The 24,831-nt window shown below is 48.1% G+C and overlaps 12 protein-coding genes across 12 annotated transcripts; 7 read left to right on the top strand and 5 right to left on the bottom strand.

The window, feature by feature from the left end:
* Positions 1-308: 308 nt before the first annotated feature.
* EDB82DRAFT_528161 (uncharacterized protein) lies at positions 309-1,046 on the top strand (the record flags this gene model as incomplete). The annotated part of the gene is made up of 3 exons (XM_025728957.1): positions 309-530; positions 585-862; positions 911-1,046. The coding sequence occupies 3 exons, from the start codon at positions 309-311 to the stop codon at positions 1,044-1,046; spliced, it is 636 nt and encodes a 211-aa protein (XP_025583272.1).
* A 56-nt stretch (positions 1,047-1,102) lies between these two features.
* Positions 1,103-2,719, top strand: EDB82DRAFT_278706 (uncharacterized protein). Its single transcript, XM_025728956.2, has 2 exons — positions 1,103-1,521; positions 1,578-2,719. The coding sequence occupies exons 1-2, from the start codon at positions 1,357-1,359 to the stop codon at positions 2,514-2,516; spliced, it is 1,104 nt and encodes a 367-aa protein (XP_025583271.1). The 5' UTR covers positions 1,103-1,356; the 3' UTR covers positions 2,517-2,719.
* A 458-nt stretch (positions 2,720-3,177) lies between these two features.
* EDB82DRAFT_434598 (Ppx/GppA phosphatase family-domain-containing protein) lies at positions 3,178-5,106 on the bottom strand (the record flags this gene model as incomplete). The annotated part of the gene is made up of 2 exons (XM_025728954.2): positions 3,178-4,879; positions 4,940-5,106. The coding sequence occupies 2 exons, from the start codon at positions 5,104-5,106 to the stop codon at positions 3,178-3,180; spliced, it is 1,869 nt and encodes a 622-aa protein (XP_025583270.1).
* Positions 5,107-5,814: 708 nt separating this feature from the next.
* On the bottom strand, positions 5,815-7,216 carry EDB82DRAFT_510149 (uncharacterized protein). Its single transcript, XM_025728953.2, has one exon. It carries the CDS (start codon positions 7,056-7,058, stop codon positions 6,252-6,254), a length of 807 nt encoding a protein of 268 aa, XP_025583269.1. The 5' UTR covers positions 7,059-7,216; the 3' UTR covers positions 5,815-6,251.
* A 347-nt stretch (positions 7,217-7,563) lies between these two features.
* EDB82DRAFT_510148 (Homocysteine S-methyltransferase) lies at positions 7,564-8,886 on the top strand. Its single transcript, XM_025728952.2, has one exon. The coding sequence runs from the start codon at positions 7,784-7,786 to the stop codon at positions 8,807-8,809; it is 1,026 nt and encodes a 341-aa protein (XP_025583268.1). The 5' UTR covers positions 7,564-7,783; the 3' UTR covers positions 8,810-8,886.
* Position 8,887: 1 nt separating this feature from the next.
* On the bottom strand, positions 8,888-10,410 carry EDB82DRAFT_278640 (FAD dependent oxidoreductase). The gene is made up of 2 exons (XM_025728951.2): positions 9,754-10,410; positions 8,888-9,700 (listed from the first exon to the last, which is right to left on the bottom strand). The coding sequence occupies exons 1-2, from the start codon at positions 10,212-10,214 to the stop codon at positions 8,941-8,943; spliced, it is 1,221 nt and encodes a 406-aa protein (XP_025583267.1). The 5' UTR covers positions 10,215-10,410; the 3' UTR covers positions 8,888-8,940.
* On the top strand, positions 10,365-11,635 carry EDB82DRAFT_510146 (uncharacterized protein). The gene is made up of 4 exons (XM_025728950.2): positions 10,365-10,671; positions 10,722-10,880; positions 10,929-11,299; positions 11,347-11,635. Exons 1-4 carry the CDS (start codon positions 10,486-10,488, stop codon positions 11,381-11,383), a joined length of 753 nt encoding a protein of 250 aa, XP_025583266.1. The 5' UTR covers positions 10,365-10,485; the 3' UTR covers positions 11,384-11,635.
* An 813-nt stretch (positions 11,636-12,448) lies between these two features.
* EDB82DRAFT_510142 (histone-fold-containing protein) lies at positions 12,449-14,067 on the top strand. The gene is made up of 4 exons (XM_065608834.1): positions 12,449-12,775; positions 13,207-13,233; positions 13,286-13,545; positions 13,596-14,067. The coding sequence occupies exons 1-4, from the start codon at positions 12,754-12,756 to the stop codon at positions 13,701-13,703; spliced, it is 417 nt and encodes a 138-aa protein (XP_065464257.1). The 5' UTR covers positions 12,449-12,753; the 3' UTR covers positions 13,704-14,067.
* Positions 14,068-14,143: 76 nt separating this feature from the next.
* EDB82DRAFT_466112 (DHS-like NAD/FAD-binding domain-containing protein) lies at positions 14,144-15,972 on the top strand. Its single transcript, XM_025728948.2, has 2 exons — positions 14,144-14,508; positions 14,562-15,972. Exons 1-2 carry the CDS (start codon positions 14,358-14,360, stop codon positions 15,755-15,757), a joined length of 1,347 nt encoding a protein of 448 aa, XP_025583264.2. The 5' UTR covers positions 14,144-14,357; the 3' UTR covers positions 15,758-15,972.
* Positions 15,973-16,410: 438 nt separating this feature from the next.
* Positions 16,411-18,728, bottom strand: EDB82DRAFT_278456 (Cupredoxin). The gene is made up of 4 exons (XM_025728947.2): positions 18,397-18,728; positions 17,005-18,345; positions 16,784-16,947; positions 16,411-16,713 (listed from the first exon to the last, which is right to left on the bottom strand). Exons 1-4 carry the CDS (start codon positions 18,465-18,467, stop codon positions 16,532-16,534), a joined length of 1,758 nt encoding a protein of 585 aa, XP_025583263.1. The 5' UTR covers positions 18,468-18,728; the 3' UTR covers positions 16,411-16,531.
* A 1,768-nt stretch (positions 18,729-20,496) lies between these two features.
* Positions 20,497-21,036, bottom strand: EDB82DRAFT_528151 (reactive mitochondrial oxygen species modulator 1-domain-containing protein; the record flags this gene model as incomplete). The annotated part of the gene is made up of 5 exons (XM_025728946.1): positions 20,497-20,620; positions 20,674-20,764; positions 20,811-20,840; positions 20,899-20,925; positions 20,979-21,036. 5 exons carry the CDS (start codon positions 21,034-21,036, stop codon positions 20,497-20,499), a joined length of 330 nt encoding a protein of 109 aa, XP_025583262.1.
* Positions 21,037-21,824: 788 nt separating this feature from the next.
* On the top strand, positions 21,825-24,498 carry EDB82DRAFT_278553 (uncharacterized protein). Its single transcript, XM_025728945.2, has 2 exons — positions 21,825-23,250; positions 23,296-24,498. Exons 1-2 carry the CDS (start codon positions 22,144-22,146, stop codon positions 24,412-24,414), a joined length of 2,226 nt encoding a protein of 741 aa, XP_025583261.2. The 5' UTR covers positions 21,825-22,143; the 3' UTR covers positions 24,415-24,498.
* The last annotated feature ends 333 nt before the right edge of the window (positions 24,499-24,831 follow it).

Here is a 24,831-nt window from a genome sequence, read left to right as displayed (position 1 = left end):
TCTTGCTACAAACCCAAAAGAAGAGCATTACGCGACCAGCAATCAAAGTTATTTTACCCGAAGGCTGACCAACAGTATGGCAGGGAAGAAAGGAACGCGCCAAGTTTCAAGCTCAGCTTGTTGGAAGTGGCAGTGCACATATTCCCTGTCCCTTGGCCGCTGTCATGTTGATCATCACCTGTCTTTAGGCTTATGTATTTGCCAAGGCCAACAGCCTCCATAACTCAGACAATGATGTCAGCATCGGTTGGTTGGTCAGTCGGTTTATTCTCTCTCTGCACTCGCAACTTCACTCAACTACACCAATCATGTCAAGTCCAATATGCCCTATGCCTCTAGCCGAAATCTTCCGGGATATTCTAGGCAAAGAAAAGGAAACAAACAAAGTCAAGATACTCTACGATGATGCTTTCAAAGCTGATATCGGAAGATGGATTGCCTCGTGTGCGGTTATAGGACTTGCGGCCGGTATAATTTCAAAGAATCCAGGTCAAGGTCTACTTGCTGCATCGGCATATAATCTCGCAGTTGTATGATCACACTATTCTACTATAACCTTCTTCTTCTTACTGACGCAATCACAGGGTGCCCTTCATTTCTTTGCTGTCAAAATACCAGTCAGCCCACAAAGCATGACCAACCCCAGACCACCCATGTGGTACAGCCTACTTCTCGCTGCTTCAACAGCAATGTGGCTAGCTGCTCTTGTTGTCATGTTTGTCAAGAGAGAGGATATAAGCGCCTACCAAGAATCAAACCACGAGAAGCGAAGGACTGGTTTTGTTGGAGAGGTATCTGAAGGTCCCGTGGCAATGTTGGATAATCTTACTATTGCTTGTGGCTGTTTTGGAGTTTGTGCCTTGTGAGTCTCCTTTGCTATCTTTAGTTCTATTTTCTTTGACATTTCTAGCTTGTTTTGTTTATATCAGTGGTTTGTTGTTTATTATTTGTATTCGACAAACTTCCGAAAGGTTGAGATACAAGAAGGTTTTCGAAAGATCAACAAGATTGCTCCTCCAAAGAATAGCAGTTCTGAAGATGTTTAGAATAAAGCTATGTACGCTTGTCAGATCATTTCCATGTATAAGTGGGTGGCTTAGCAGGCCGTTTTCCTGGAGGCCGACTTTACTCCTTCGCAAACGCCAACAACCTCAGCCACTCTGAATAACAGGCAAACCAACAAACAATACCAAAGTGTATTAATCAAACAGGCACCTATAGTCAATGTGATATTCGTCCTCAATCGCGATATATAATGTCCCTCTTCTCCCTTCAGAAACCTCGCATTTACCTCAACATACCCTCAAGACATCAGCTTGCAGATATCTATTCTCTTGGCTTTTAGCTGCTACAATCATGTCATTCCAGTCTTTCAAAATACCCGACTCTAAAAATGTCAAAAGACGTGTCGGTACCAACAAAGACAGCTCTGGGCTGAACCTCCAGGCCCAAAAGCTTCTCCTAGAGTATCTGGCCGATAATTCCGAGGAATATTGTCGCCTCCGAGATCTGCGACAGAAGGTTCGCTCCCCACTATATCATATATCATGAAAAGTAGCTAATCACTTGCTTGATAGGGCTGGGAGAACAGTCAGGGGGATCAATATTTCAAGAAGCAACGACAAGATGCAGACGGGGCCAATGAGAGGGTGCGTGAATTCTTCTTCCAGATGATGAAGAATATCGCTGTCGACCTCGACAAGTCAACAGGTGCCTTAACACGAGGTTCCCTCAGAACAGAACGTGTTCTCGACATGTGCGCTGCACCGGGAGGTTTCATTGATCAAACCATGGCCATGTGTCCCAATATCAACCGAGTCAGAGCCATGAGTCTCCCCGTAGAAGAAGGTGGCCACGAGATCAGACTTGAGAACAAGCACGTCAACGTTGAGTTTCGTGATATCACGATGCTAGCCGGCGACATTGGCATTACCCAACAAGACATCCCAGACAACTTCCCCGATCGCGACAATTTCATACTGGAACGGGTCTTCAAGCTCGATGAGAAGTATGATCTCGTCTTCTGCGACGGCCAAATCCTACGAACTCACGAACGTGCTGAATGGCGCGAATGGGGTGAGGCAACTCGCCTGAAATTGACGCAAATCACTCTAGGTCTAGAGCACTTGAGCGTGGGCGGAACCATGGTCATCCTGATGCACAAGCTGGATAGCTGGCGCAATTTCCATCTCATCCATCAGTTCAGCAAGATCGCTGATGTTTCCCTATACAAGCATTACAAGCACCACCGTACGAGATCGTCTTTCTACCTCGTGGCCAAAGCGGTACAAGCAGAGAGTTTGTACGTCAAGAGTCTTGTGGAAGGGTGGAAGGAACAGTACAAGATTGCGACGTTTGGTAGTGAGGAGGACTATGCCAAGATGCATCGGCTTGGTGAAGAAGATGCCGGAAGCATGATTGAAGAGTTTGGGGCTGAGTTCATCCAGATGGGGACCGAGATTTGGAGGGCCCAAGCCGATGCATTAGAGAGAGCGCCTTACGTCAGAAGTTATTAATTTATACCACCTCTGTTTCTTTTACGCGATCTATTTGTTGTTTTTGTTGTTGCAGTATTGATTAGCTGGAGCTTCATTTAAGAGGAGGTGGCCTCTGAATGGGAGACCATGATTACCCAGTAGAGCAACTCCGAGGTCGCTCCCTGCTATGCATGAAGATTATTGAACACCTCAATTGATGAACCATGTAATCCTATGTGTCGTATCAAGTGACTTTATTTGGCATCATACAGTGCCAGGCTCAGAGGAGGGAGATGAGGCTGAAGTCCAAACATCATGATAGTGGGTCCCATCCTCACCTCATACTGAAACTCTCAATCCTCCAACCTCCTTTCTTCAAGTAGCAAAGCAACTTACTCTACTGCAAGAATAACCTCATGATCTGTTGCGAGAAGCAAAATCTGTGGATAGGGCTCTATGGCTCTTCAACAACATCTGTCTTAATGATGGACGTTGGGGCGGCAATCGTCACACGACACATCTACAACCGAACATCAGGCAGCGACGATACCTTTCTATAGCATTAATGGTAAGTTTTACGCGACGAGTGTCACGTCAATGAGCACAAGAAAGTCTTCATAAGAAATCACATTTCAATTCATGCAAATTAGTTGCCTACACCATACCCACAAACAAAGAAACTCCATCATTATATCCCATCTTACTCGTCACCATCCTCAGAAAGGATCCCTTCTTCAACAACTCTAACCTTAACCTTCATACCCCAAGGCTCATCATCTCCAATCCAGTTCTTCTTTTTACCGATCTTCTCCACGTCGCTGGCCGCCTCCTCGACCGTCTCCTTGGTCCTGGCAGGGTCATTCTTTGTCTTCTGCACCGAGATGGTAAGCAGGAGACCCTCCTTGTCCTTCTTCTTGCCCAGAGCGTACGACCACTGCGTAGTAAAGACCACACGCGGCTTAGACTTGTGGATCTTGCCTGCTGGGTAGAGCGCTGTGATGAGTTGTCCTACTCTACCGAGATAAGACGCCCACCAGACTTCTTCGGGCGTGAGCATTTCACGAAGGGATTCGCGGAATTCCGACTCTCGGGGAGGAAGTTCGCCGCCGTATCGGGATTCGAGCATCAGCGCCAGTCTAGCTCGGTCTTGGTGGGAAACGCCATGGATTGCAGACATGACTCCGACGCTGGTCGAGTACAGCGCAGTCGTCGAGGCGGTTTCCTTGGACATGAACATGTGGAGGTACATGGAATTGGCAAACGAATCCACGACAGGCTCGCCAAAGTCCTCTGGAAACGCCTTCTTCTTGGAAGCTTTAGGGATGGAGCTCTTGAGCAGCTGCTGGATGAGGTGTCGCGAGCCTGGCGCGAAGTAGCCAGTTGCAACCTCCAGAGGCGAAAGAGCCCGAATGGAAGGTGGTAGCTGTCGGAACAGGAAACCCTCTCGTACACCACCCTGACAGAAGTGCGCTTCTCTAATACCTCCAGGGATAGACTCGGAGAGGACATTGACAAGGAATGCGACAGCAGGGACTTGCGATCTTCTGCGATCAGAGACGCGGAAGATGTCCTTGGCGGCATGAGCGACATGCTTGAGGGCTTCAGTATCTTCGAACTGCTTGCGCTTGGCCGTGTAGCCATTGATGACGGAGATGGGATAATAGCTGCCATCTGTCTGGTTAAGATAGAGAAGCAGGTATCCCCATCCTCTGAAGCCACCGCCAGAGAGATAGATGCGGTATCCGCCTTCTTTCTGGGCCTTTTCAACCATTTCCTCAGGGATCTGAAGGTTGTTGTAAGCATCCTTGAAGTTGGCAATCATTTCTTGCTCAAATGCCTTGACAGCGGCATCAGCTTCATCCTTCTTCTTGCCGTCTCGAAGATCATGGAGCTTCTTGGTCAATGCAGCAGCTCCGTATGGGAAACTGAAGCTTCCCTTTGGACTGATGCGGACTTGACCGCGTGAGCTGAGCATCCAGGTGATCTGAGTACTGCCACCTCCAAGGTCCATGACTAGACCTTCCATATTGGAGAAGCCACTGGCGATACCGAGGGCGCCAATCTGGCCCTCCTCCTCCTTGGGCAAAAGCTCAACTGTGAGACCGGTCTTGTCTTTGATGGCGGCCAAAAACTCCTTGGAGTTCTTGGCGGCACGCGTAGCTTCGGTCGCGATGACATGGACATTCTCCCTCTTGCAGCTAAAGTCTTCGCAGATGACAACGAATCTACTCAAAACAGAGACGACAGACTTGATGACATCGTTGGGGATGGGAATCTGTTCGCCAGTCTCGGGATCATATTGAGAGTCGTACAGCGAGATGGAGGCGCGATACTGGTATACGGTCGGCAGCATACGAGCATTTGGGCTCGAAAGGTCGGAAATGGAGAGACGAATGCCATTGCTGGTAGACACAATTGTCAGCTTGACGTGGCGGGCAATTGATGGATGAATTGTCTCTTACCTTCCCATGTCAACAACACCGACTAGCTTACCCTCATGGCCCTGCCACGGAGGATGACCGCCTTGAAGATGAGGGATTGATGGTTGAGGGGTGTCCTCGTCATCGCTACTCTCAGGACCGAACTCGGCAATTGGATCAATGATTTCGAAATCGGAAAAGTCCATCATCTTGTTTGTGTTGTTGGATGAATGTGAGAACAAAGGATGACGTTGGCAGAGACCAATATTTAGGGAGCTTCGACCACAAGCTGAGGCCTGCTAAGCTTGGCTGGGCTGGACCCGACTGTTATGGAGGCTGTTAGGGTGTTTCAGCTACTGACGTACCTACGCCAACCTTAAATGAGCTTGTCCAGTAATCGCTCCAGTTACAGTTGATCAGCGACGCCAGCGCAACGTGTTGAGGACATGTTATTGGCTGAGATCAAGGATGGCATTGAGCTTATCGCTTATCTGACCTTGAAGTTGTTTGCGATCGATGGAAGTGACAACAACAATACAACATGAGGCAGACGCATTGGCATCAGTAAAATAAAGAACTGAAGCCACGTCGTCTATTCATTCCATATCAAGTATCGTCTAAGCTTCATCATCTGACCTCGACTACAAAGAAAGACACACGATCAATTGCTTAAAATGTACAGGTAACCAACCGCCAAGTCATGATCTACAAAGCAATACAGTCTGTTCATTCCTCGCCGCGCCTCCTTCCAACTCTATTCCTTTGTTGTCATCGTAAACACGGACCCATTAGTCTGATCAAACCATCAATTCCCACGCATCGAGCGCAATGTTTGTCAAAAACATCATAGTCACGAGTACATGTTTAGTTTAATACACGATTGAGAATAAAGAACACGTTAGATTCGACAGGCTATGAAAAAAAAAAAAATGAAAAAAAAACAGATAAATACGCCCTCTATGTCCTCCATCATTCTCAAACACTCACCACCATCTTCTTCTTCAAACACTTACCCTCATCACACTTACCATCATTATCCTCAGCGACCAGCGCCCTGAGTCTCCATGGCACTACTCTGAGGTTGGAGATTTATGGTGTTGGTCGTTAAGGATGATCACCTCAATCGAAAACCTACATCCTTCCCAGTCAAGGGCATTGAAGAGGCATTGCCAGCAATGTGTCTTCTCTTCTCGAAATAATTCTCAGTATCCTGTCGATGCCTGATCAGTACGCCGATACCCAAGTCTCGTAATGACTAGCTATCAACAATTCAACAGGAGAGGACCAGATTGGTGATACCCGGTTGATGTTCTGGGCCTTTGGTCACTCTCATAGGATAGTGAATGTACTTGACTTAATCAAATTGGTCATTTAACCAAATGTGAACATCGAGGTCCAGGCCCATTCTCAGCATCTGTTGAACGAAGCTACCTTCAATCCTGTCTAGTACGTTGACTCTCCTGCGAGAGCCGCCAAAAGTCAAGAACACCCATAGGTTGCCGCCAAATCTGGCCCTTTCCTGTTCGATTGTTGACAGTTGGTCATTGTACGAGACTTGGATATTGGGGTATTGATCGGTCTCGAGGGATTCTGAGAGTTGTGTTGCCCTACCTGGTGGGACTAGGCCCTGCGACTCCAGGTCACGGATCACGTCGATGACCCATTGCTGGCAGAACTGACCTTGGGTTCTTCTGGCAGTGGCGTATATTCGATGACACTGATGCTCTCGCATCATGCTGATGAAGTGACGTCTAGTGGGTGTGGGAAAGGTGTTTGGTTGTCCAATTTCTCTAATTTCGAACTCGAACCTCCAGGGTTCGCCCATACTTGGCCCGCCTGCCATGCGAAAACGATACGCCAATCCGAAGAATGGATCGTGGAACATGAGTGCCCAACCGCTGTTACCACCCGCGGTGATGGGACTATACATGTCGACGCCCAGTTCCATAGTCCTATCAACGCGGCGTCTTACGACCACGAGATCAGTGGAACTGCCACGCATGGGGAAATCCTCGAAATCGGACTCACCTTTAGAGTCAGGTGTTTCTTGAACACGATGGTAAATTTTATCTTCATGTTCAAGAAACATCTGTGTTGGTCGGAGCATGGATCGAGGGGCCAGCCCTGCTCGATAGTCCTGGTTGGTGTGGGAGGAAGACATTTTGAGCAATTTGAGTAGAGAAATTGAACAAGTTTTTGAAAATGGCAAAGTAGCATTGTGATTGTGTTTGTGATTTGTTTTTGGTGGTTGTCTTGTGTTAAGATCCTAAATTGGAACTGTTTGAGTAGAGAAGTAAAAATAGACATGGCCGCCAGGTGGTGAATTTCTTATAAACTGGATACTCCCTTTGTTTGAGTAGTGATTCTAGCTGGCTAAAGAGGTACAAGTTGTTCGAGGAAAAGTTATGCTGTTCAGATTAACTCTTTGACAGGGGTTGACTTGGCGTTCTTTGTTCTCAAGATCGTGTTCATAGCGAACACTTGAACAACACCATCAGATGATCGTGTTCGCGGTGACCGGACATTGAAGACCATTCAACTATACATAATCAAAAGGGGACTTTGACAAATATATTCAGCTCATTTTTGTCGTAGTATTGCTCCAATGTTGAAGGTTCTCTGGCTTTGTCGTCCTGCTCATAACATATGAAGCCATCAACGCGAAACAACTATAGTATACTACAACCTCTAAGATAATGTCGTAACTTGCCCGATGTAGTCTGTAGACTTTACGTGTGGATATTTGCATCATAAGCTATCTAAATGATGCACATTTCCAATTGTCTTAAACCCGATGCTCTCCACTATCTTCATTAGTTTTCTCATATGAGGGGCAAAAACTAAAGACTCAATTCAATCTCAACCACCAACAAACTTCCCATAAAAATGCCTTCCAAAATACTCATCCTCGACGGCGGTCTCGGTACCTCCCTCGAGTCAAAATACTCCGTTACATTCTCCCGATCAACTCCCCTCTGGTCTTCTCATCTGCTCGTCTCAGACCAACCCACTCTTCAATCATGCCAGTCCGATTTCGGCGCTGTCCCCGTTGACGTGCTCCTCACTGCAACATACCAAGTCTCACTGCACGGATTCGCAGACACTCATACTGAGGATTTTCCAGAGGGTATTTCTCGTGAGAATGTCCCGCGCTTCTTGAACGACTCTGTCAGTATCGCTGAGCGTGCTGTCGGGGACAAGGGCTGTGTCGCTCTCAGTATCGGACCTTATGGAGCTTGTATGATTCCTGGTCAGGAGTACAGCGGGAAATACGACGATAAGCATGATTCTCTGGAGGATTTGGAATCGTGGCATCGTGAGCGTTTGGGGGTGTTTTCTGAGGTCAATGATATCCAGAAGAGACTGGGTTACGTCGCGCTCGAGACTATCCCTCGTCTAGATGAGATTATCGCTATGCGCAAAGCCCTCGCCGCAACACCAGCGCTGTCCAAACTCCCCTACTGGACCGCTCTTCTTTCTCCAGAGAAGGACCTGCGACTCCCCGACGGTAACTCCATAGAGGCTGCCGTGGAGGCCATGCTGGACCCTGAAGTTTCTGCCAACATCCCCTGGGGTATTGGCATCAACTGCACAAAGGTCGACAAGCTGGATAGCCTGCTGCAGATCTTTGAGAGCACTGTCTCGAGCATGGTGGAAAAGGGCAAGATTACTGAGTGGCCTGCCCTGGTGCTGTATCCCGATGGTACCAACGGAGAAGTCTACAACACGACGACACAAAAGTGGGAGATGCCCGATGGTGCTGAGAACCAGAGGCGCACATCTTGGGAAGGCCAGCTTGAAGATGTCGTCAAAGCTACAGAGGGTAGAGGAAAGTGGCCCGCCATTCTGGTTGGTGGGTGCTGCAGGGCTGGAAGCGAAGATATCAAGAAGCTACGTGATCGCTTTGTCTAATATGAACCCAAATGCCCTGGCTGAAGCATCTGTCCCAATGTACGAATATCTTAACTTCTTTCACTCGTGACTCAGAAATTTGGACGATGAATGTTTTCTATAGTAATCCAATGCCGATACAATGTCCAAGATCACCACGGATTGTATCCCAACTTACTTATATCAGCACTCAACTCTCTCCCCTGCATCATCTCAGCCATAACTTTCCCCGTACCCAACGACAAACTAATTCCCCACGGTCCATGCCCCGTCGCAACATAAACACCTCCATCTCTTCCCTTCCGCGTGCTATAACCTTGCCGTAGATCTACATCCTCTATCCTTGTTATATACGGCGTCCCTCTCTCCGACACAGGTCTGAAGCATAGCCCCGTACGTACTATCTCCAACCCCTCGCCGTTTGTATCGATTATTTGCCTCGCTAGGTCTTTTAACTGTTCGAGCGATGAATCCATAGGCCTTGCACCTGTTACCAACGGCGGAAGTCGTATTGATGCGTTTACGCCGCCGAGCCAGATATGCCCGTTTGGCCGGGCGTAAATCTCGGGTGAGAAGGTATCCGTGCTGGTGTACACAGAGTGGAATGTATCGCCTATATCTCCCGGATTCTTAACCACGAGTGAATGACCTGCAAGGCTCATGACTGGTATGTTGATATGTGACCCCGGAAACATGGACTCCAAAACACTCGGTGTCCATGCCCCAGCGCATACAAGTATCCTAGTAGCCGGAATCGTCGTTTCTGAAGAACAGTCCGTGTAGCCGATATGGACATATGACAGCTCGTCGTGGCAGTCAGCGCCTACGTGTCGAATAATAGCAGGAGTATATATCCGGACACCTGCTTCTCGACACCGTTCAAGAAGGAATTGGCAGAGTTTTAGGGGGTCACTAAAGTCACGTCTTGTTAGTCACATGTACATCTCACGGGTTCAGTCACTTACAGGACGGCTGTGCCTTCACCATTGTCAACCAAACTAAGAGCATCGCCCTTCACACGTTTCAGCCAAGGTGGACTATTCCTATCCTTCACTTCAACCCTCTCTTCTATTAAACCCGCACGACTACCACCTTCACTTAACCAGTCCTTCCCTCCAAGACCTTTGGGCTTCCTTCTGGGTAGCTCGTAATTCACTGTGACAGACTTGGCGTACAGCCATTTCTGGCGCCCGTCATACTGCTCGGCCAACCTTTCATGCTCATCGAAACTAAGTGCTCCTAAAGACTCAAGGTCTTTATGAAACCAGTCCCTGGCTAGAAAGCCCCCAGCGTATCCTGACGCCGAGGTGAATAATTGGGCAGATGAGTCGACAAGGTGGATTGTATAGCCTGGTTGATGTTCGGATAAGTAGAAGGCTGTTGCGATGCCGATTATGCCACCTCCAACAATCACCGTCGAAGCCATGGATTAGCAACGGAGTATTAAGAATTAATTGGATGTATTGTCTAAATAACGAGAGTCGTCGACGCTGATGGCGGAGGTTATTACCAACAAAGGAACCGATGACGTGAGTGACCTTGAGGATCCAGGGTAGACAAATTTGAAAAGGAAGCTCCAAAAATTGACCCCTCCAAAACCCCCACTCTGATGTGATGGGAAGCTTCAAAGCTGCCAAGGTACGATTCCTCATCTTCAACTTTAACACAAACATCGTTACACGACATATTATTTGAAAATGGCATCCAAAGTATTCATTGTTACCGGCGCCAGCAAGGGCATTGGCGCTGCCATCGCTCAATACCTCATCAAGCAATCCCATAAGGTCGTTATCACAGCTCGATCATCTGAGCCTCTGGAGGGATTGAAGAAATCGTTTCCTGATCAGGTTCAGTTCATCGCTGGTGATATCGTTGAGCCTCAAGTACGTGACCAAGAAGCGTCTTGACAGTCTTAACTAATCATTTTGATCAGATGCCTTCGAAGCTGATCGACCTTGCTGTGTCTTCCTTTGGCAAGGTTGACGGTCTTGTTGTTAACCACGGCATGTTGATTCCTAACAAGTTCGCTGATACTTCTCTTGAAGAGTGGAAGAAGGTTTATGACATCAACGTCTTCAGTGGTATCGCATTGGTAAGATGGACAATCATATACACTCGTGTACTACGCTGACAAAACCAGGCACAAGCTGCAATCCAAGAGCTACGCAAGTCCAAGGGATGCATCGTGTGGGTATCATCAGGAGCAGCAACAAAGGAGTATGCTGGATGGGCAAGCTACGGTTCATCAAAGGCTGCATACAATTCTATCTCTGGTCACATTGCCATTGAAGAGCCAGACATCACAAGCGTTGCCATTGCACCTGGTCGAGTAGACACCGAGATGCAAGGCGTCATTAGGTCAGGAGGCAAGGAATCTATGAACCAGGCGCAGTACGAATCATTTGTCGACGCCAAGGAGAAGGGCATCCTGCTCAAGCCTGAACAACCTGGTAATGTCATGGCCAAGTTTGTCGCAGACCCGCTTAAGGAGCTGAGCGGAAAATTCTTCTCGTACGTTTCACGATATGCTGTCGAATCAAGGACTAACGGTTATGCAGATGGAACTCACCAGAGGTTGAAGCGTACCAGGAATAGAGTGGACCTTGGTAGGAAAGGAATCGTGGAACTTCTGTATATCTCAAGCAATGTTAGCTTATGTCTTGAAAATAATGTAGATAGACAAAAGGTAGAAAGACAAATGCAAGTCAGTCGAAAGATGAAAATACGTTTGCTCCACATAGAGTTTCGGATTTAGCATGGAATGTAAGTTTCTTCATCATAGCATTTGATTTCGCGGGTACAAAAAAGTAAAATAAGTTCTTACCTGATGATCAGTCGCATGTGACGGTGTTGAATGACCAAACCCGATAGCCTAAGCAGCAACTGCCTGATTGCATATTAGTGTATGGTCCAATATGTTGTCCAAAACAAGCGTGCAGTCGAATGCGCTCAGGAAATGGTTTTGACGTCATTAGAATCCGAGTCTAATTAAAATATAGAACATCACGGCGTATCGAAGGAGGGCTACATGCTGAATGGAGTCTTACATTGCGGCATGAGTGGTAGGAAGTAGCCTAGACTTTGAGTTGGTTAGCGACCGGTCAAGTCGAAGATCAAGCTTGGAAACAAAGGTGATTGCGATCGATCAGTTCTTGTCCATTTGGCACAGGACGAAGTCAATCAGCACAGGAGGCTTGTCGAACCTCCTAAGCCTGGGGCGACAACATATCTCATCATGCGATGTGGTGGGTAGGTAGATAGAAAAAACTTACCCAGAAGACTGGCAGCTGCAGTGGTTGAAAGCATCGCGCAAAGCGAGTGCTTTCGAGGTATAGCAAACAAGCGCAATAGGCGCTATCATGTAGCAGAGCAAAGCCGTTGCTCAATCGGAGCTTTCTGGCATGTTTGTGGTGGGAAAGGAATGAAGGAAAAGATAGAAAGAATGTGTTGATGAAGGAATAAGAAAAGGAAATTTTCAAAAGATGGAAGTTCTAAAATAGACGTGAAAGATTGGTCCGTGCGTTGAAAAAAGACGCGCCCTTGGGACCTGAGGCTTCTGTGCTGGTGCTGCAGAAGGTGGGGTCACTTTCTAGCTGCAAAGCAAGAGCTCTCAGATACAAAAGAGGCTTGCCCCACCACTCATGGGCCTGAGTAACCATCCGTCCTTCAGCCTTGACCTATTCGTATTTGAAGCTCATCAACGAGATATAAGAAAGACGACTACAATCAACCACAAACAACAACACAAGCACAGCACCAAACTTTATAAACGTCACCGGCATTACAAGACTTTCTCATAATCTCTGGTCATTTTTTGTTAATTTTGCTGTTTGATCTACACTTGTCATCGCGTTGCAGCCCTGCAAGTCATCGACACCCAACCGCGTCGTCTTGGTGTATACAATCTGTCCCAGCAAACACTCTTTATCACCACTTGATTCACAGATTACAACTCTTTCGAAAATATGTCTGATCACGAGTTTGGAGGTAAGACTTGACTCTGGTGTCTTTATTTCTTTTTGTTTCGTTTCCTGTCGTGTTTCTGCATACCCGAATCTGGTCTGTGATGAGCATCACCACTGCTGCATCACTGCTAGGAGAAAGGACATTGTGAATCAGACTCACTTTGTTTCTCTTATTTAATCAAGACCTCTCTTTGTTGTTTCTATTTTCTAAATCATTATCATCATCATCTACACTCATGAAGGCCAAGCGATTTATTCTCATATGGTCCTTTCCATCTCAACCACCATACTCAATATTGAATACACTGCATCCTTCCCAAATCCCCACATCACTCTTATTTCACCATGCCTCTTCCAGCATCGACCAAGTATTGGTTGAAGTATGACAGCGGCACACTGGGTCGGCTATTCATTTCTTACATGAGAACCGTTGCTAACAATCTTCTTCTGTAGGCAATGAGGATTTGTCCCTGCCCAAAGGTATGTTTGTCCACATCTGCTGCACATAAGGGTTTAGCTAACACGACTACAGCTACTGTACAAAAGATTGTGTCGGAAATTCTTCCCGCCTCACAAGGCGTGGCCTTTGCTAAAGAAGCTCGTGACCTCCTCATAGAATGTTGCGTCGAGTTTATCACCCTTATCTCATCAGAGGCAAACGAAATCTCAGAGAAGGAGGCAAAAAAGACCATCGCTTGCGATCACATCACTAAGGCTCTAGAGCAACTAGGCTTCACTGACATGGTTCCTGCTGTCCTCGAGGCAGCAGCCGAGCATAAGGAAGTTCAAAAGGTATGTTGCTTCTTTTCTTGGCATAAGCGACTATTACTAACTGTTTCTAGGGTCGTGAGAAAAAGGCAGACAAGTTTGCCAACAGCGGCATGTCCATGGAAGAGCTTGCTCGTCTACAGGAGGAGCAGTTCGCCGCTGCACGTGAACGCCACGGTTAAGAATTTTAATTGTCTCATGGGTCATGTTGAAAGAAGGAAAAGGGCGTCAGGGTATTTTGGCATTGCTAGGCGTTGACGAACAGGACTGGCTGGACTGGACTGGAATAGGCTTGGATGAGCCTGGGATTTTATCATGACGGAGCGGACGGGTTGGCTGACTCGTTACTGAATCACTTTCGCTTATAGATGAGGGATGTACAATTTGAATTGCATTTGTTTCTACTTAATCATGACTGGATATCTGTTTGCCCAACTCAACCCACTTCGGGAGGTTAGTAACATGCCTTGACCAGGTGGCTATGTAGTAAGTTCATGACGTGGTGGATATTAACTCTATTGTCTGCCTGGTACCTTTATACTTGCCAAGGTACAAAGGTTCCTAGGTTTCTATTCTGTTGCCTGGCAATTTAATGTCCGCCGTATGATTCACTTACAGTAACCTTATCGATAAGCGCCAAAGTGAAAAATGATGTAAATCTGATATCCCCCACCTTTGATTAAGGCTTGACTCCCACCCTACAATTCCCAAAGTACATGCGCCATCTGCACCTGTAAAAGCATCGTACTTTTACCATCATCGTCGCCAAGATAGGCCGAAGACGAAAAAACAAAAACAAGCCAGGACCACGCGTCCCTCGTTGGCTTCGTCGCAAAATGGGTCAGGAAGAGTCCTCCATGAGTTACAGCGGCCCGCCCGCAACGCTCACTGAGCGGAGCTTGGCCGCTGTCGCAGATTACATCAAGTCAGGCCGCTGCAAGCATATTACGGTCCTGACTGGCGCTGGTATCTCTACTGCTGCTGGAAGTAAGTATATAGAATATACAAATACTCTGACCTACATCTAATCAAGGGACTAGTCCCCGACTTTCGATCGCCTGGAACGGGCCTTTATGCCAACCTTGCTCGTCTCAATCTACCCTACGCCGAAGCCGTCTTCGATATCTCCTACTTTCGCGAGCACCCCGAGCCTTTCTACGTACTAGCCAACGAATTATATCCTGGGAAATTCCATCCGACCGTATCGCATGCCTTCATCGCTCTCCTCGCCCGCAAGAACCTTCTCCAGATGCTCTTCACTCAGAACATCGATTGTCTTGAGCGCGTAGCTGGAGTACCTTCAGGCAGGATCATCGAGGCCCACGGAAGTTTCGCAAAGCAGCGCTGCATCGAGTGCAAGGAAGAGTACCCGGACGACAAGATGAAGGAGCACGTCTTTGGAGGCAAGGTTCCTCATTGCGATAAGGAAGGTTGCGATGGGCTCGTCAAGCCTGATATTGTCTTCTTTGGTGAACCGCTACCCAAGGCCTTTGACAACAATACTTTCCAAGTCGCAATGGCAGACCTGGTCTTGGTTGTTGGTACAAGTTTGAGCGTGTACCCTTTCGCTGCCCTTCCAGGTTTGGCGCAAGAGGGAAAGCCTCGTGTTCTCTTCAATATGGAGCAGGTTGGTCAGCTTGGCAGTCGATCCGACGATGTTATGGAGCTGGGTGACTGCGACTCAGGTATCCGCAAGTTCGCTGATGAGCTCGGCTGGCGCGACGAGCTCGAGGCATTGTGGAGAGAGATTGTGGGTGATGCCGAGGCAGACAGACAGAACAGTGGTAGAGAGAAGGAGGCTGTGCAAGATGAGGTTGAGCGCTTGGCAGCCGAGGTCGGAGCTGTTGTGATCGACGATGGCGAGGATAAGACTGATGTCAAGACTGATGTCAAGCAAGAAGACACAAAGCAGGATGTGCTTTCGTATAATAAGCCAACCAAGATCGAAGAGGAGCAATCCAAGACTGAGAAGAACGATCCAGAGCCCGCAGCTGCCCCCGCTTCTACAACGACTCCAGAGGACAAGAATAAGGAGTCACCAAAGACCGAGCAACTCAAGCCAGAGAACCTCGAAAAGATCGAGGCCGAGGCAGCCAAAACAGAGTCACTGGTCACAGAGCCCCCAAAACCACAGCCATCGAAAGAAGAACTACTACAAACAGACACGCCCAAGGATGAGCCCACTGTTGCACCTGCAGAACCCAGCACAGAGGAAGGGAGCAAGTCCAAATTCTAGATAGGATAAAAAAGACAAAAGAGATTAAAAAAAAAAAGAGGATATGGGAATCAAGAGCTACGAATTACTGCCATCGCAAACACTGCTGGCAGACGAACTAGATGAGTTTTTTTTATGTTGGCCTAAGGGTATCAGAAAAATTGACCGCTGGAAGCATACGAGACGAAATTAGTAGGTCAATTTATGCTCCTCAGAGTATAGGACCTAGACTACTTATATTTATTAGGACCTAGACTACTTATATTTATATCCTAAGACCCAGGATGCCAATTTTTCTGCTGCCCACTATATAGGTTGGTCACGACGAAATGCGTTAGGTATACGGTTATCTAGATGATTCGTTCTGGCTGAGGCCAGTCATCACGTCAGTTAGTCTAAAAAGAAATGTTTCAAAATCATCCGGCTTTTGGGTTGGGTAACATAGTGAGCTGAGCTACATATGGCGGTAAGACTTAAGTGTCAAAAGTTCCGGCATATACGAAATTCTGCCCTACGGTGTATGACTCTGCATGCCATCCATCCTCTTTGCTGACAAGGACAAGGGGTTCAGTGAGATAAGCGAAACGGAAAGTATACGCTTTATGGCTTGAAGTGATTTCATAAACATATCATCGTATATTTTAAAGAAACTAGAAATATGTCCTGAAATATATCAGGCTCCCGCTCTTGCTGACACATATCACTATGAGAATACGATACGACCGCCGGAATATGCCCTTCTCGTATATAAACTTCCAGCGAAGAACAACAACGCTTAACCAAATTGTATCTCGCTCACAGTCCGCTGTCAATCTGTACCGGAATATTGGACAAAGTCCAGTGTCCCCATTGCCGGCACGTTTCCGCCACAACGTTTGGTATACGTAGCTTTTCAACCTTGTCCGGTTCGGTAAGAAACTGTGTGAGTAATCCTGCCGAGACATGCCACGCGATATGACAGTGGAACGGCCAGACACCTATCAGTGTGTGAGCAAATGTTACCTTGGCGAGGGGTGAAATATGAGGCTGAGTCAGGGGAAGACATACCTGGATTACCCCCGGCGTCGAATTGGATGACGAGGTGCCCTTTACCCCGGATCTGAACGACGTCACGCCGTTGAGGATTGTGTTTGTTGATGATTGTGCCATCCCACTCGCCTGGTCCTTCGTGTAGGACGTACATGTTGAATCCGTGAATATGCATGGGATGCCTGTCAAGTCCAGTGTCAGCAATTGTGAAGAATCACATGTTTTTATCGATTTCTTACGCGACAGGCGTCTTGTTGTTGACCACAACCCGGACGCTCTTTGCCTTGCCAGTATTGATCACATTCCACTCCTTGTCAAAAGTGTGATTCCCAAGTTTACTCAGGAGCAGGGTTGGACTGTTGTAGTTTGTCCTTGCCGCCACACCACCCAGCGACCAGAGTGTGATGTTGCTTGCGTTCTTGAATGAATCTATATCAAGCTCAAGGGTCTTGTCGGCTGGAGGTAGAGGTAGCTTCATCAAAGGTCTTGTCATACTTAGATCATCATTGGCGCAAGTCGCAGGATCAGGTATATTCCATGGCTTTGACTTGGGCTCCTTTTTGTGATTTGCGTTGTCGTAGTAGATAGCTGCAAGAGCGTCCGGACCAAAGGACAGACTGCAGTTAGCAGAGATGTTACTGCGCATCCAATACGATTCCAATTTTCCGTTGCCCTTGACTAATACATCTGTACGTTGGCCAATGCCAAGAGTAACGACTTTTGTATTGTAGGGTTCGACTGGAATAAAGTCATTTGCAATAACTGTCATTGTATGGCCGTCGATGGAGAAGCGCTGTATAGCTTCGGCGCTAGGGTTGATAAGGCGTAGGCGATGCACTTTGCCACGTCTGAAGCGAAACTTTGAGATACCAGCATTATTTTTGCAAGGTGTCTTGTCACCAGGTTGGACTTTGGAGCAGTTGAAGTTCATCTTTCCGTTGATGAGATTGCTATCAGAAAAGACAATGCCGGGAGCGCCAGGTTTCATGATGTCTTCCACAAGGTCAAAATACTCTTTGTGGTACCAGTCGCTCAGCAGGATAGGCCCGATATCAATATCGTAGTCTTTTCTTTCCTGAGGGCCATATATAACCATGGGTCCGAACAATCCCGCTGAGTACTGAGCAGAGTAGTGCGAGTGATACCAACTGGTGCCGTAGAGGTCCGCGATAAAGGAGTATGTATATGAGTGTCCCGGCGCTATGGGACATTGGGTAACACCAGGAACGCCATCTTCCCAGGGCATGCCTTTCTGGAGAATTCCATGCCAGTGCAGAGACAGGCCTTCGTCCTCCAGTTCATTGTAAACAGTGACCTGAATCGTGTCACCCCAGTTGGCTTCAATAAGGGGGGCAGGGAACTGTCCATTGACAAGAATTGTAGACAACTCATATCCATCAGGGGCTATCTTGGCCCGATTGACGGTAAAGTCGTATTTTCTGATGACACCAGTATTGGGATGATCCTGATAATAGTTTGTGCGAGTGTTCATAGTACTCCATGGGTAGCCATTGGGAGTAGGGTTGTCAGTGAGGAAAGTTGGCAAGTCTGGTGCATCCAGCGTCCCATATGTAGATTCTCTATAAATAGATCAGCACATGTCTATATAAGTAGTGATAGCTCTGCCCTACCCATTGGTCTGAAGTTGGGACAGTTGGCCCAGAGCCCCTAAATTAAACTGGTTGCTATTGGTATTCCCCATACTGAATAGCTGAGGTGTTCAGGAATCTCTGGGAGTAAAAGACGAGCTCTCATATCTCCAGCGGGAAGCAACACCAGTCTATATAGGCTTCACCCTGACAGGAGGCTTATGGGTGAGCCAACCCTTCAATAGCCACAGCATGAGGCGCTTCTAACAAGGACAAGGTATGTGCCGAAGACCCGCGAAATAAAGCCTCTTCTGCTGGGGCCGGGCGATCGCATACAGGCCAATCTTGAGCTACTGTAGGTTATCAAGGATAAGGTAGTCAGCCAGCCAGCCGCTGTCCAAACAAGAGGGTGGTGCTGGTGTTGTGAAGGCTAAAGTTTAGTGAGATGGGACCACATGGCAGGACTCTAGTGAGTCAAACCAAGCTGCAAGCCATGATGACCGTGAGCACACCAAAAGCATATTTCGTGAAGCATAATTGTCCTATCAGGTTGGGATTCAAGTCCTTACTGGGTCATACGTAAAGGGAAGGTTGTCAAGGGGACATCGAACGTGGCAGAATGTCCGGTAACTTAGATGCCTCAGCCTTGGACGTTGAGAAAACAGACACGAGATTTGTTCCATCTTTCGAGTGTCGTATATTTAGATGATCCGATCTTAGTCGTGCCGGCGGGAGGATTGGCAACTAGGATACCCCCAGATCGTATTTGTTCCGATTTTGGCCCGGTGGAAATGACTGTCAGACAGGCATGACCATCATACGAAAGTTTTAAGCATGTTGATTATCCCCGGGTACGTAAAAGAAACAGTCTGGACCCAATGGTGTCGAAGCAGTAAACAACTGGACCAACAATACGAAATTGTCTTTGTGCTGCTGACATTGTTGTTGGAGCATAACATGATAAGCTAGCGCCAGCCAACAATGCATCTTGACATCGTTAGTGCAAGGCGCTGGTGTTATGCTCCGGAGCTGGGCAGCCTCTAGCACTAAACAGCATTGAGTGCAACTAAGAAAATCGTGATACAGCAAGAGTGCAGTTTCCAGCATCGATTTGGGGATCGTCTGTGATTCCAATTGGCGTGCGATGCAGTCCAACCTCAGCTGAGAATTTCGGTAAGGTTTTGACGGCGTAACGGCGCAAGGCGGCGGATTCCTCATTGAGCAATTCACATCATCAAAGCGCCAATTGTGATCGACCGATCATAATCTGGTAGGGGCAGACAGGATATGACAAGGAGTCAAGCTAAGTGTGCATGTCAGCTTTAGACGTGTTGGTGCAAACAAATTATGCAACTCCTGCATAAAACACTTCAAAAGAATGCAACAGCATAATCAATCCTCAGGGAATATTCTGTCGATGCACGATGTAGTTCAATGTGCATAAGCTGTAAGACGTGAGCGTTGGCCCTCAGTTGTCCCTAAGAAGGAAATCCGTCAAGCCGGCAAACACCAATCGCTAAGAGGCATGGCGCAAACTGTGTAAAAGCAGGATTGCCAACCGCCTATTGCATATGCAGAAAAGGCTGGTTATTGAGCGCCATCCCATTAAATCAACCAAAGAGGCTAGTACGAGGAAACTTTCAGCAGCCGAAAAGTTTCCAGCTCAACAACACCACAGCGCGGTTGTCGAAACCTCGTATTGGGCGCCGTGGGGTATGCCAATATGCTAGGTCGCGTTACGGTAATGGTGTGTCGATCATGTCCTGTATGCTAATGTAACCTGGACGGTTGATGTGCTATATTGAACGCCACAGCTCACTCGCCGCCTTTCAAAAATTGCTGTGTAATCTTTTAACTGCATTCACAACACAGATACTGAGGTCACTTGAACCTAACAAACGCGGTGCTTTGTCGGTCTCACAGGACGATAAAATACCTTTGGAGCAGTGAGACATCCAACCGTCACTGAATGGACCGCTGCATTGTTGGTTGTGGGTCTGGGAGCTTGACAATAAGATTGGTCCATTTTCGAAATAGACTTGATATATTTTACAGAATGCGGCCATCAGTTGCCAGACTGTACAAGGTGAACGTCGAAGTCGACTGGGTATTGCTCTCGTATCGTATGATCTGTTGCTGGTCTCATGATTTCCTCCAAGCGGGGTTTGCCATCAGCATTATAGGTCGGCGTTGGGCTCGCATATACATGTCGTGCAGTTTGGGGTCAGCATCAGATCGAATGACACTGCCAATGGACATGAAGAAGCTATCGTCTCGGTTAGCAGCTGTACAGTTCGGTAGGGCTGGACCTTCAATTACCCAAAGGTCGCACCGGAACCAGCCATGTATTGACCAAGGGTTCTCATGATGCCGTTAGGACCAGCGCCGTATCGGAAAATGTTGACGGTTCCTAAACATTGTTAGCTGTGAATGCAGACAGCAATTACAAGACTAACCAAAGACAAAGCCCATGATGACACCAACGGCTGGAAAATGTCAGAAATGTTCAAACATAGATTCAAGAACGAAGCAAGTAAGTCATACTTCCACCCATCATGGCACCCATCTTGACTGTTTCTCTGTTAGCGAATGTTCTCTCAATTGACGATATCGGCTCAACATACGCTTATCGGCTGTGGAGGGGCCGTGCTGGCCAACGTTCATAGGAGCGACAGGAGGCATGTTGAGGATATGAATTCGGTATGCGGAGTGTCGGTGTTGAAGCTAACAGCGGCGTCTCGACTATGGTTGACGAGGTTTGCGGGATTGAACAACTTGAAGCAAAGAATTGCAATTGCTGATGAAGCTCTATTGCGACGACGACTTCCTCAAATCCTATGACCTATGAAGGATGCTGTCATTGGTCGGTTAGCCAAGTGGACCAAGTGTTCGGGAAAAGGTCGGTGCGTGATTGAAAAGCATGGACTATTTCTGACTTACAGTGCGTATATCTGTAACGACTCCAGAGATACTGTGACGAAGACGTCACGTGGTCCCCTTCGTGGGTCAAGATCTGGCTCCACAGCACGGTTTAACTCGCATAGAGACTGTCTTGTTCAAGTTTTCTTCAGACGCTTTCAGTTCACTTACAAGACCGTCTTGGACATTCTCGCTTTTGCTCTCGTGTGTCTGGGGTTATGCGAGCAGTGAGCACATGCCAGACAGAGTCTTTGGGCGTGTGCTCCACTGTGCGCTCCTGTACTCCGTGTGCTGTGCTTTGAGCTGAGGCCGACCGGGGGCTCCAAATTTGAACACGCCAACACGCCAAGCAGCGCTTAGCGAGACCTCCCCCGTACTGTCACTGACTGTTACGGCAACCTCTCATCAACTCACTCCACGACCCTTCAGCCCGACGACTATCATCGTTAGCGACTTGAACCCTATTTCGACATCGCGATAACCTCGTGCTTGGTGAGTTAAGCACCCTTTTTGGCCGTCGCTGGCCCGACTCGCCTTTTGACCCCTGTCCCGCCGTACTCTTGGGTCATCGCCGATCGTCTATCTTGATTTCCAAAAACCTGTTCCCAGCCACGAGCTCATGATTTTTCTTGTCCACCAGCAACGTCAAGCCACACTGAAGCATTGATTATTCGAGTGCGTTTCATTAAATCTGTCACGTCTCTTGGTCTCTGTTATTCAGCATCGCTTCAGCCTCTCCTCCGCCGGTGGAGTGACATCGACCCCCTGGGCGCGAGTTGCACACGTCTCTCCTCCATCCGGCATCTATCTATTTTATATACCACGAAACTGCGTCTATCGGCCGCAAGCTGCTGAACTTCAACCATCCTCATGACCGCAGTCGCAAACCCGCCAAATTTTTCCAACTCGAGACAAGCATGGGGTGCAATTAACGGGAATCATCAAATGAATTCAGAAGAAGGCCGAGGTGGCATGGGCATGTTCGCGCCGCGCAAGCCACTTAGTCGGTCCAACTCTTCCTCATCTGTCTCATCAACCTCGTCGAATTCTTCCGCTACCACAGTTGCCTCGAACGGATCCCACGCCAATGGCACTCCTTTGTCTTCGACTACCGATCTGAGCCAATGGTCGGCCAACGGCGCCCCTCGAAAACGACCCCAACCGAAAACCTCCTGGCCTCCTGGGAAAGGGGAATATCAACAACAAGACATGTCTCGAATGTCCCAAGGCAGAGCTCAGGGCATGATGGCCGCCCATGGACCTGTACAAGGTGGCCAGGTTCAAATGGCCCCTCAAGGCATGATGCGCATGCCAGGTGAACAAGTTCCTCCTGGCCAACCCGTACTATACCTATTATCTCTGAACGGCACATTTGAACGAAAAACGATTGCCGTTCCTTTTGCGCCCGAAACTCTCCGAATCGGTCGACAGACCAACCAAAAAACAGTTCCGACGCCTACCAACGGTTTCTTTGACAGTAAAGTGCTTTCAAGACAACATGCTGAGATATATGCGGAACGAAATGGCAAGATCTACATCCGCGATGTCAAGTCTTCAAACGGAACCTTTGTTAACGGCACCCGTCTATCTCAAGAAAATCGTGAATCCGAGCCCCATGAGTTGCAGACTTCTGATCACCTCGAACTCGGTATCGACATTGTTAGCGAGGATCAAAAGACTGTTGTTCACCACAAGGTGGCCGCCAAGGTTGAGCATGCCGGGTTCATGAGCGCTTCTAGTAATGTGATGGATATGAACTTTGGCGATCTCGACCCAGCGAACGGTGCCATGATGATGCCTTCTGGACCAATGCAGTTGCGGGGCCGTACTAACAGTAACGCGTCTGCAGCCAGCAATGGCCGAATGATGCCTAATGGCGTCGGGGGAGTAATGAATGTGCAGGCCAACGGCATGCCACAACAACGACCCTTCTTTCTTACACCTGTTGCGACCGATCAGATTTTGAAGCGACTTGCGGTATGTTGAGTCCGTGTTCCCGACTTTCCTTAACTAACTTCTCAGAACGAAATGCGCAATGCTCGCCTTCAGGCACAGGACCTAGGTCGGACTAATCAGTTCGTCCATACACTATTATCCAAAGATGACCTTAAGGATCTCGAGAAGCCCGAGGCTATGGAGCCCTCTAAGCCCATGCCCGTAGTGAATGGGATGGGAGCACCTTTCCGGGATCCCAAAGCGCGGTTTTCAGACCCTCCTGCCCCCCCACCACAACAACCTCTTCCCGAGAAGCCTGATGTCCCTTCGCTTAAGCGTGGCCCAACTGAGCGGCCAAAGTCAGGGCCTCCCAACTCTCCTGTCCGGCCTGATAATCTCAGCCAGATTGTCCAGCTTACCGAGGCGCTAAACAACGCTAAGCGAGACATCGATTCACAAACCGCCCGTATGCGTGAACTGGAAGAGATGTTGCAAAAGGAGAGAGTTGCCCGAGAAGAAGCCGAAGAGTTGGCCAAACGATTAGAAGAGTCAGCTACCGTACACATGAACGGATCGGCCGTAACTGGAGAAGTGGAACCTTCGGTTGAAGTGACTGAAGTTCCGGAAGACGAAAAGACCATCACCGCTGTTCCTGAAGTCGAAACAATCGATGAGACACCTGCTGTTGACGTAGCCCAAGAAACAGCCACAGCTCTCCAAAGCCGTATCGACCTGATGGAAACCCAGATGCGGGGTATGAAGGAGCAGATGGAGGAGTGGAAGCAGCGATGCGAGGCTGCTGAGTCTGAACGAGACGCTGATAGAAAGACCCTGGCTGAGATGGTTGTTCAGCTGCGTGCCGAGGAAGCACGACGAGAAGCAGCAGAAGAGAGAGCCCGATCACGTTCCAGAAAGCGAGACGCAAACACCAATGGTGTTGTTGAGTCAACCGCAAACGCCGTCGTACCTAAAGGCATCGCCGGACCTGTGGATGCTGTCGAGCCTTCCGTCGACGAATCGATAGACGTCCCAACGTTATCACGGGCCAGCACTATCACACCAGCAAGTAGTAGTGCGCGTGGTCAAGATCAACGCCTCCAAGCTGCGTTACCATATGCCTCTATGATTGGTGTTGTTCTGTTCGGCATGGGATTGATGGCCTATATCAATGGATGGCAATCCGAGCCCCCACGTCCTGAGCAATAAGTTGTAGATGTACGAGACGAGTGGACTGTATGAGGAGGAACTGGGGCACATGATGGGTTGCTGTAAAAGGGGGATCACGACATTATATCTTCGTCTTGGAAGATTTGTAACTTTCATGAGCGGTATTTTCATAATGCATGGTGCGGCTATGGACTTGGCCCATCAACGATGAGACGATACAAGACCACAGACATGGACATATCCGATCCAAACACATTTTTTCTTTCCTTTGTTCGCCCGTTCTATATATCAACTTCTTTTTTGGTACCAACGGTTAGCAGATACACAACGACAACAAATCTGGCATTCGAGGCCTCTCTGGTAGGGCTGAAGGTCCTGGTTCTAGTCAGGCTTGAGGATAACGGCGTTTTTCTTTTGTAACCTCTTCCTTTTTTCTTGACAATATCCGGATATCTT

Source organism: Fusarium venenatum (genome assembly GCF_020744135.1).
Source record: "Fusarium venenatum strain MPI-CAGE-CH-0201 chromosome Unknown EDB82scaffold_3, whole genome shotgun sequence".
Classification (NCBI taxonomy): Eukaryota; Fungi; Ascomycota; class Sordariomycetes; order Hypocreales; family Nectriaceae; genus Fusarium; species Fusarium venenatum.
This window is presented reverse-complemented; position numbering and strand designations above follow the sequence as displayed.

Coding starts and splice junctions, on each gene's coding strand:
- EDB82DRAFT_466112 (XM_025728948.2), top strand. CDS start 14,358: ATGGGTCAGGAAGAGTCCTCCATGAGTTACAGCGGCCCGCCCGCAACG. Junction 14,509..14,561: donor TATCTCTACTGCTGCTGGAA/GTAAGTATATAG, acceptor TCAAGGGACTAG/TCCCCGACTTTCGATCGCCT.
- EDB82DRAFT_278456 (XM_025728947.2), bottom strand. CDS start 18,467: ATGGGGAATACCAATAGCAACCAGTTTAATTTAGGGGCTCTGGGCCAA. Junction 18,346..18,396: donor TCCCAACTTCAGACCAATGG/GTAGGGCAGAGC, acceptor ATCTATTTATAG/AGAATCTACATATGGGACGC. Junction 16,948..17,004: donor AACAACAAGACGCCTGTCGC/GTAAGAAATCGA, acceptor TGGACTTGACAG/GCATCCCATGCATATTCACG.
- EDB82DRAFT_278553 (XM_025728945.2), top strand. CDS start 22,144: ATGACCGCAGTCGCAAACCCGCCAAATTTTTCCAACTCGAGACAAGCA. Junction 23,251..23,295: donor AGATTTTGAAGCGACTTGCG/GTATGTTGAGTC, acceptor CTAACTTCTCAG/AACGAAATGCGCAATGCTCG.
- EDB82DRAFT_510149 (XM_025728953.2), bottom strand. CDS start 7,058: ATGTCTTCCTCCCACACCAACCAGGACTATCGAGCAGGGCTGGCCCCT.
- EDB82DRAFT_510148 (XM_025728952.2), top strand. CDS start 7,784: ATGCCTTCCAAAATACTCATCCTCGACGGCGGTCTCGGTACCTCCCTC.
- EDB82DRAFT_510142 (XM_065608834.1), top strand. CDS start 12,754: ATGTCTGATCACGAGTTTGGAG. Junction 12,776..13,206: donor GTCTGATCACGAGTTTGGAG/GTAAGACTTGAC, acceptor CTTCTTCTGTAG/GCAATGAGGATTTGTCCCTG. Junction 13,546..13,595: donor AGCATAAGGAAGTTCAAAAG/GTATGTTGCTTC, acceptor AACTGTTTCTAG/GGTCGTGAGAAAAAGGCAGA.
- EDB82DRAFT_278706 (XM_025728956.2), top strand. CDS start 1,357: ATGTCATTCCAGTCTTTCAAAATACCCGACTCTAAAAATGTCAAAAGA. Junction 1,522..1,577: donor TCCGAGATCTGCGACAGAAG/GTTCGCTCCCCA, acceptor CTTGCTTGATAG/GGCTGGGAGAACAGTCAGGG.
- EDB82DRAFT_278640 (XM_025728951.2), bottom strand. CDS start 10,214: ATGGCTTCGACGGTGATTGTTGGAGGTGGCATAATCGGCATCGCAACA. Junction 9,701..9,753: donor GGTGAAGGCACAGCCGTCCT/GTAAGTGACTGA, acceptor ACGTGACTTTAG/TGACCCCCTAAAACTCTGCC.
- EDB82DRAFT_510146 (XM_025728950.2), top strand. CDS start 10,486: ATGGCATCCAAAGTATTCATTGTTACCGGCGCCAGCAAGGGCATTGGC. Junction 10,672..10,721: donor GTGATATCGTTGAGCCTCAA/GTACGTGACCAA, acceptor CATTTTGATCAG/ATGCCTTCGAAGCTGATCGA. Junction 10,881..10,928: donor TCTTCAGTGGTATCGCATTG/GTAAGATGGACA, acceptor TGACAAAACCAG/GCACAAGCTGCAATCCAAGA.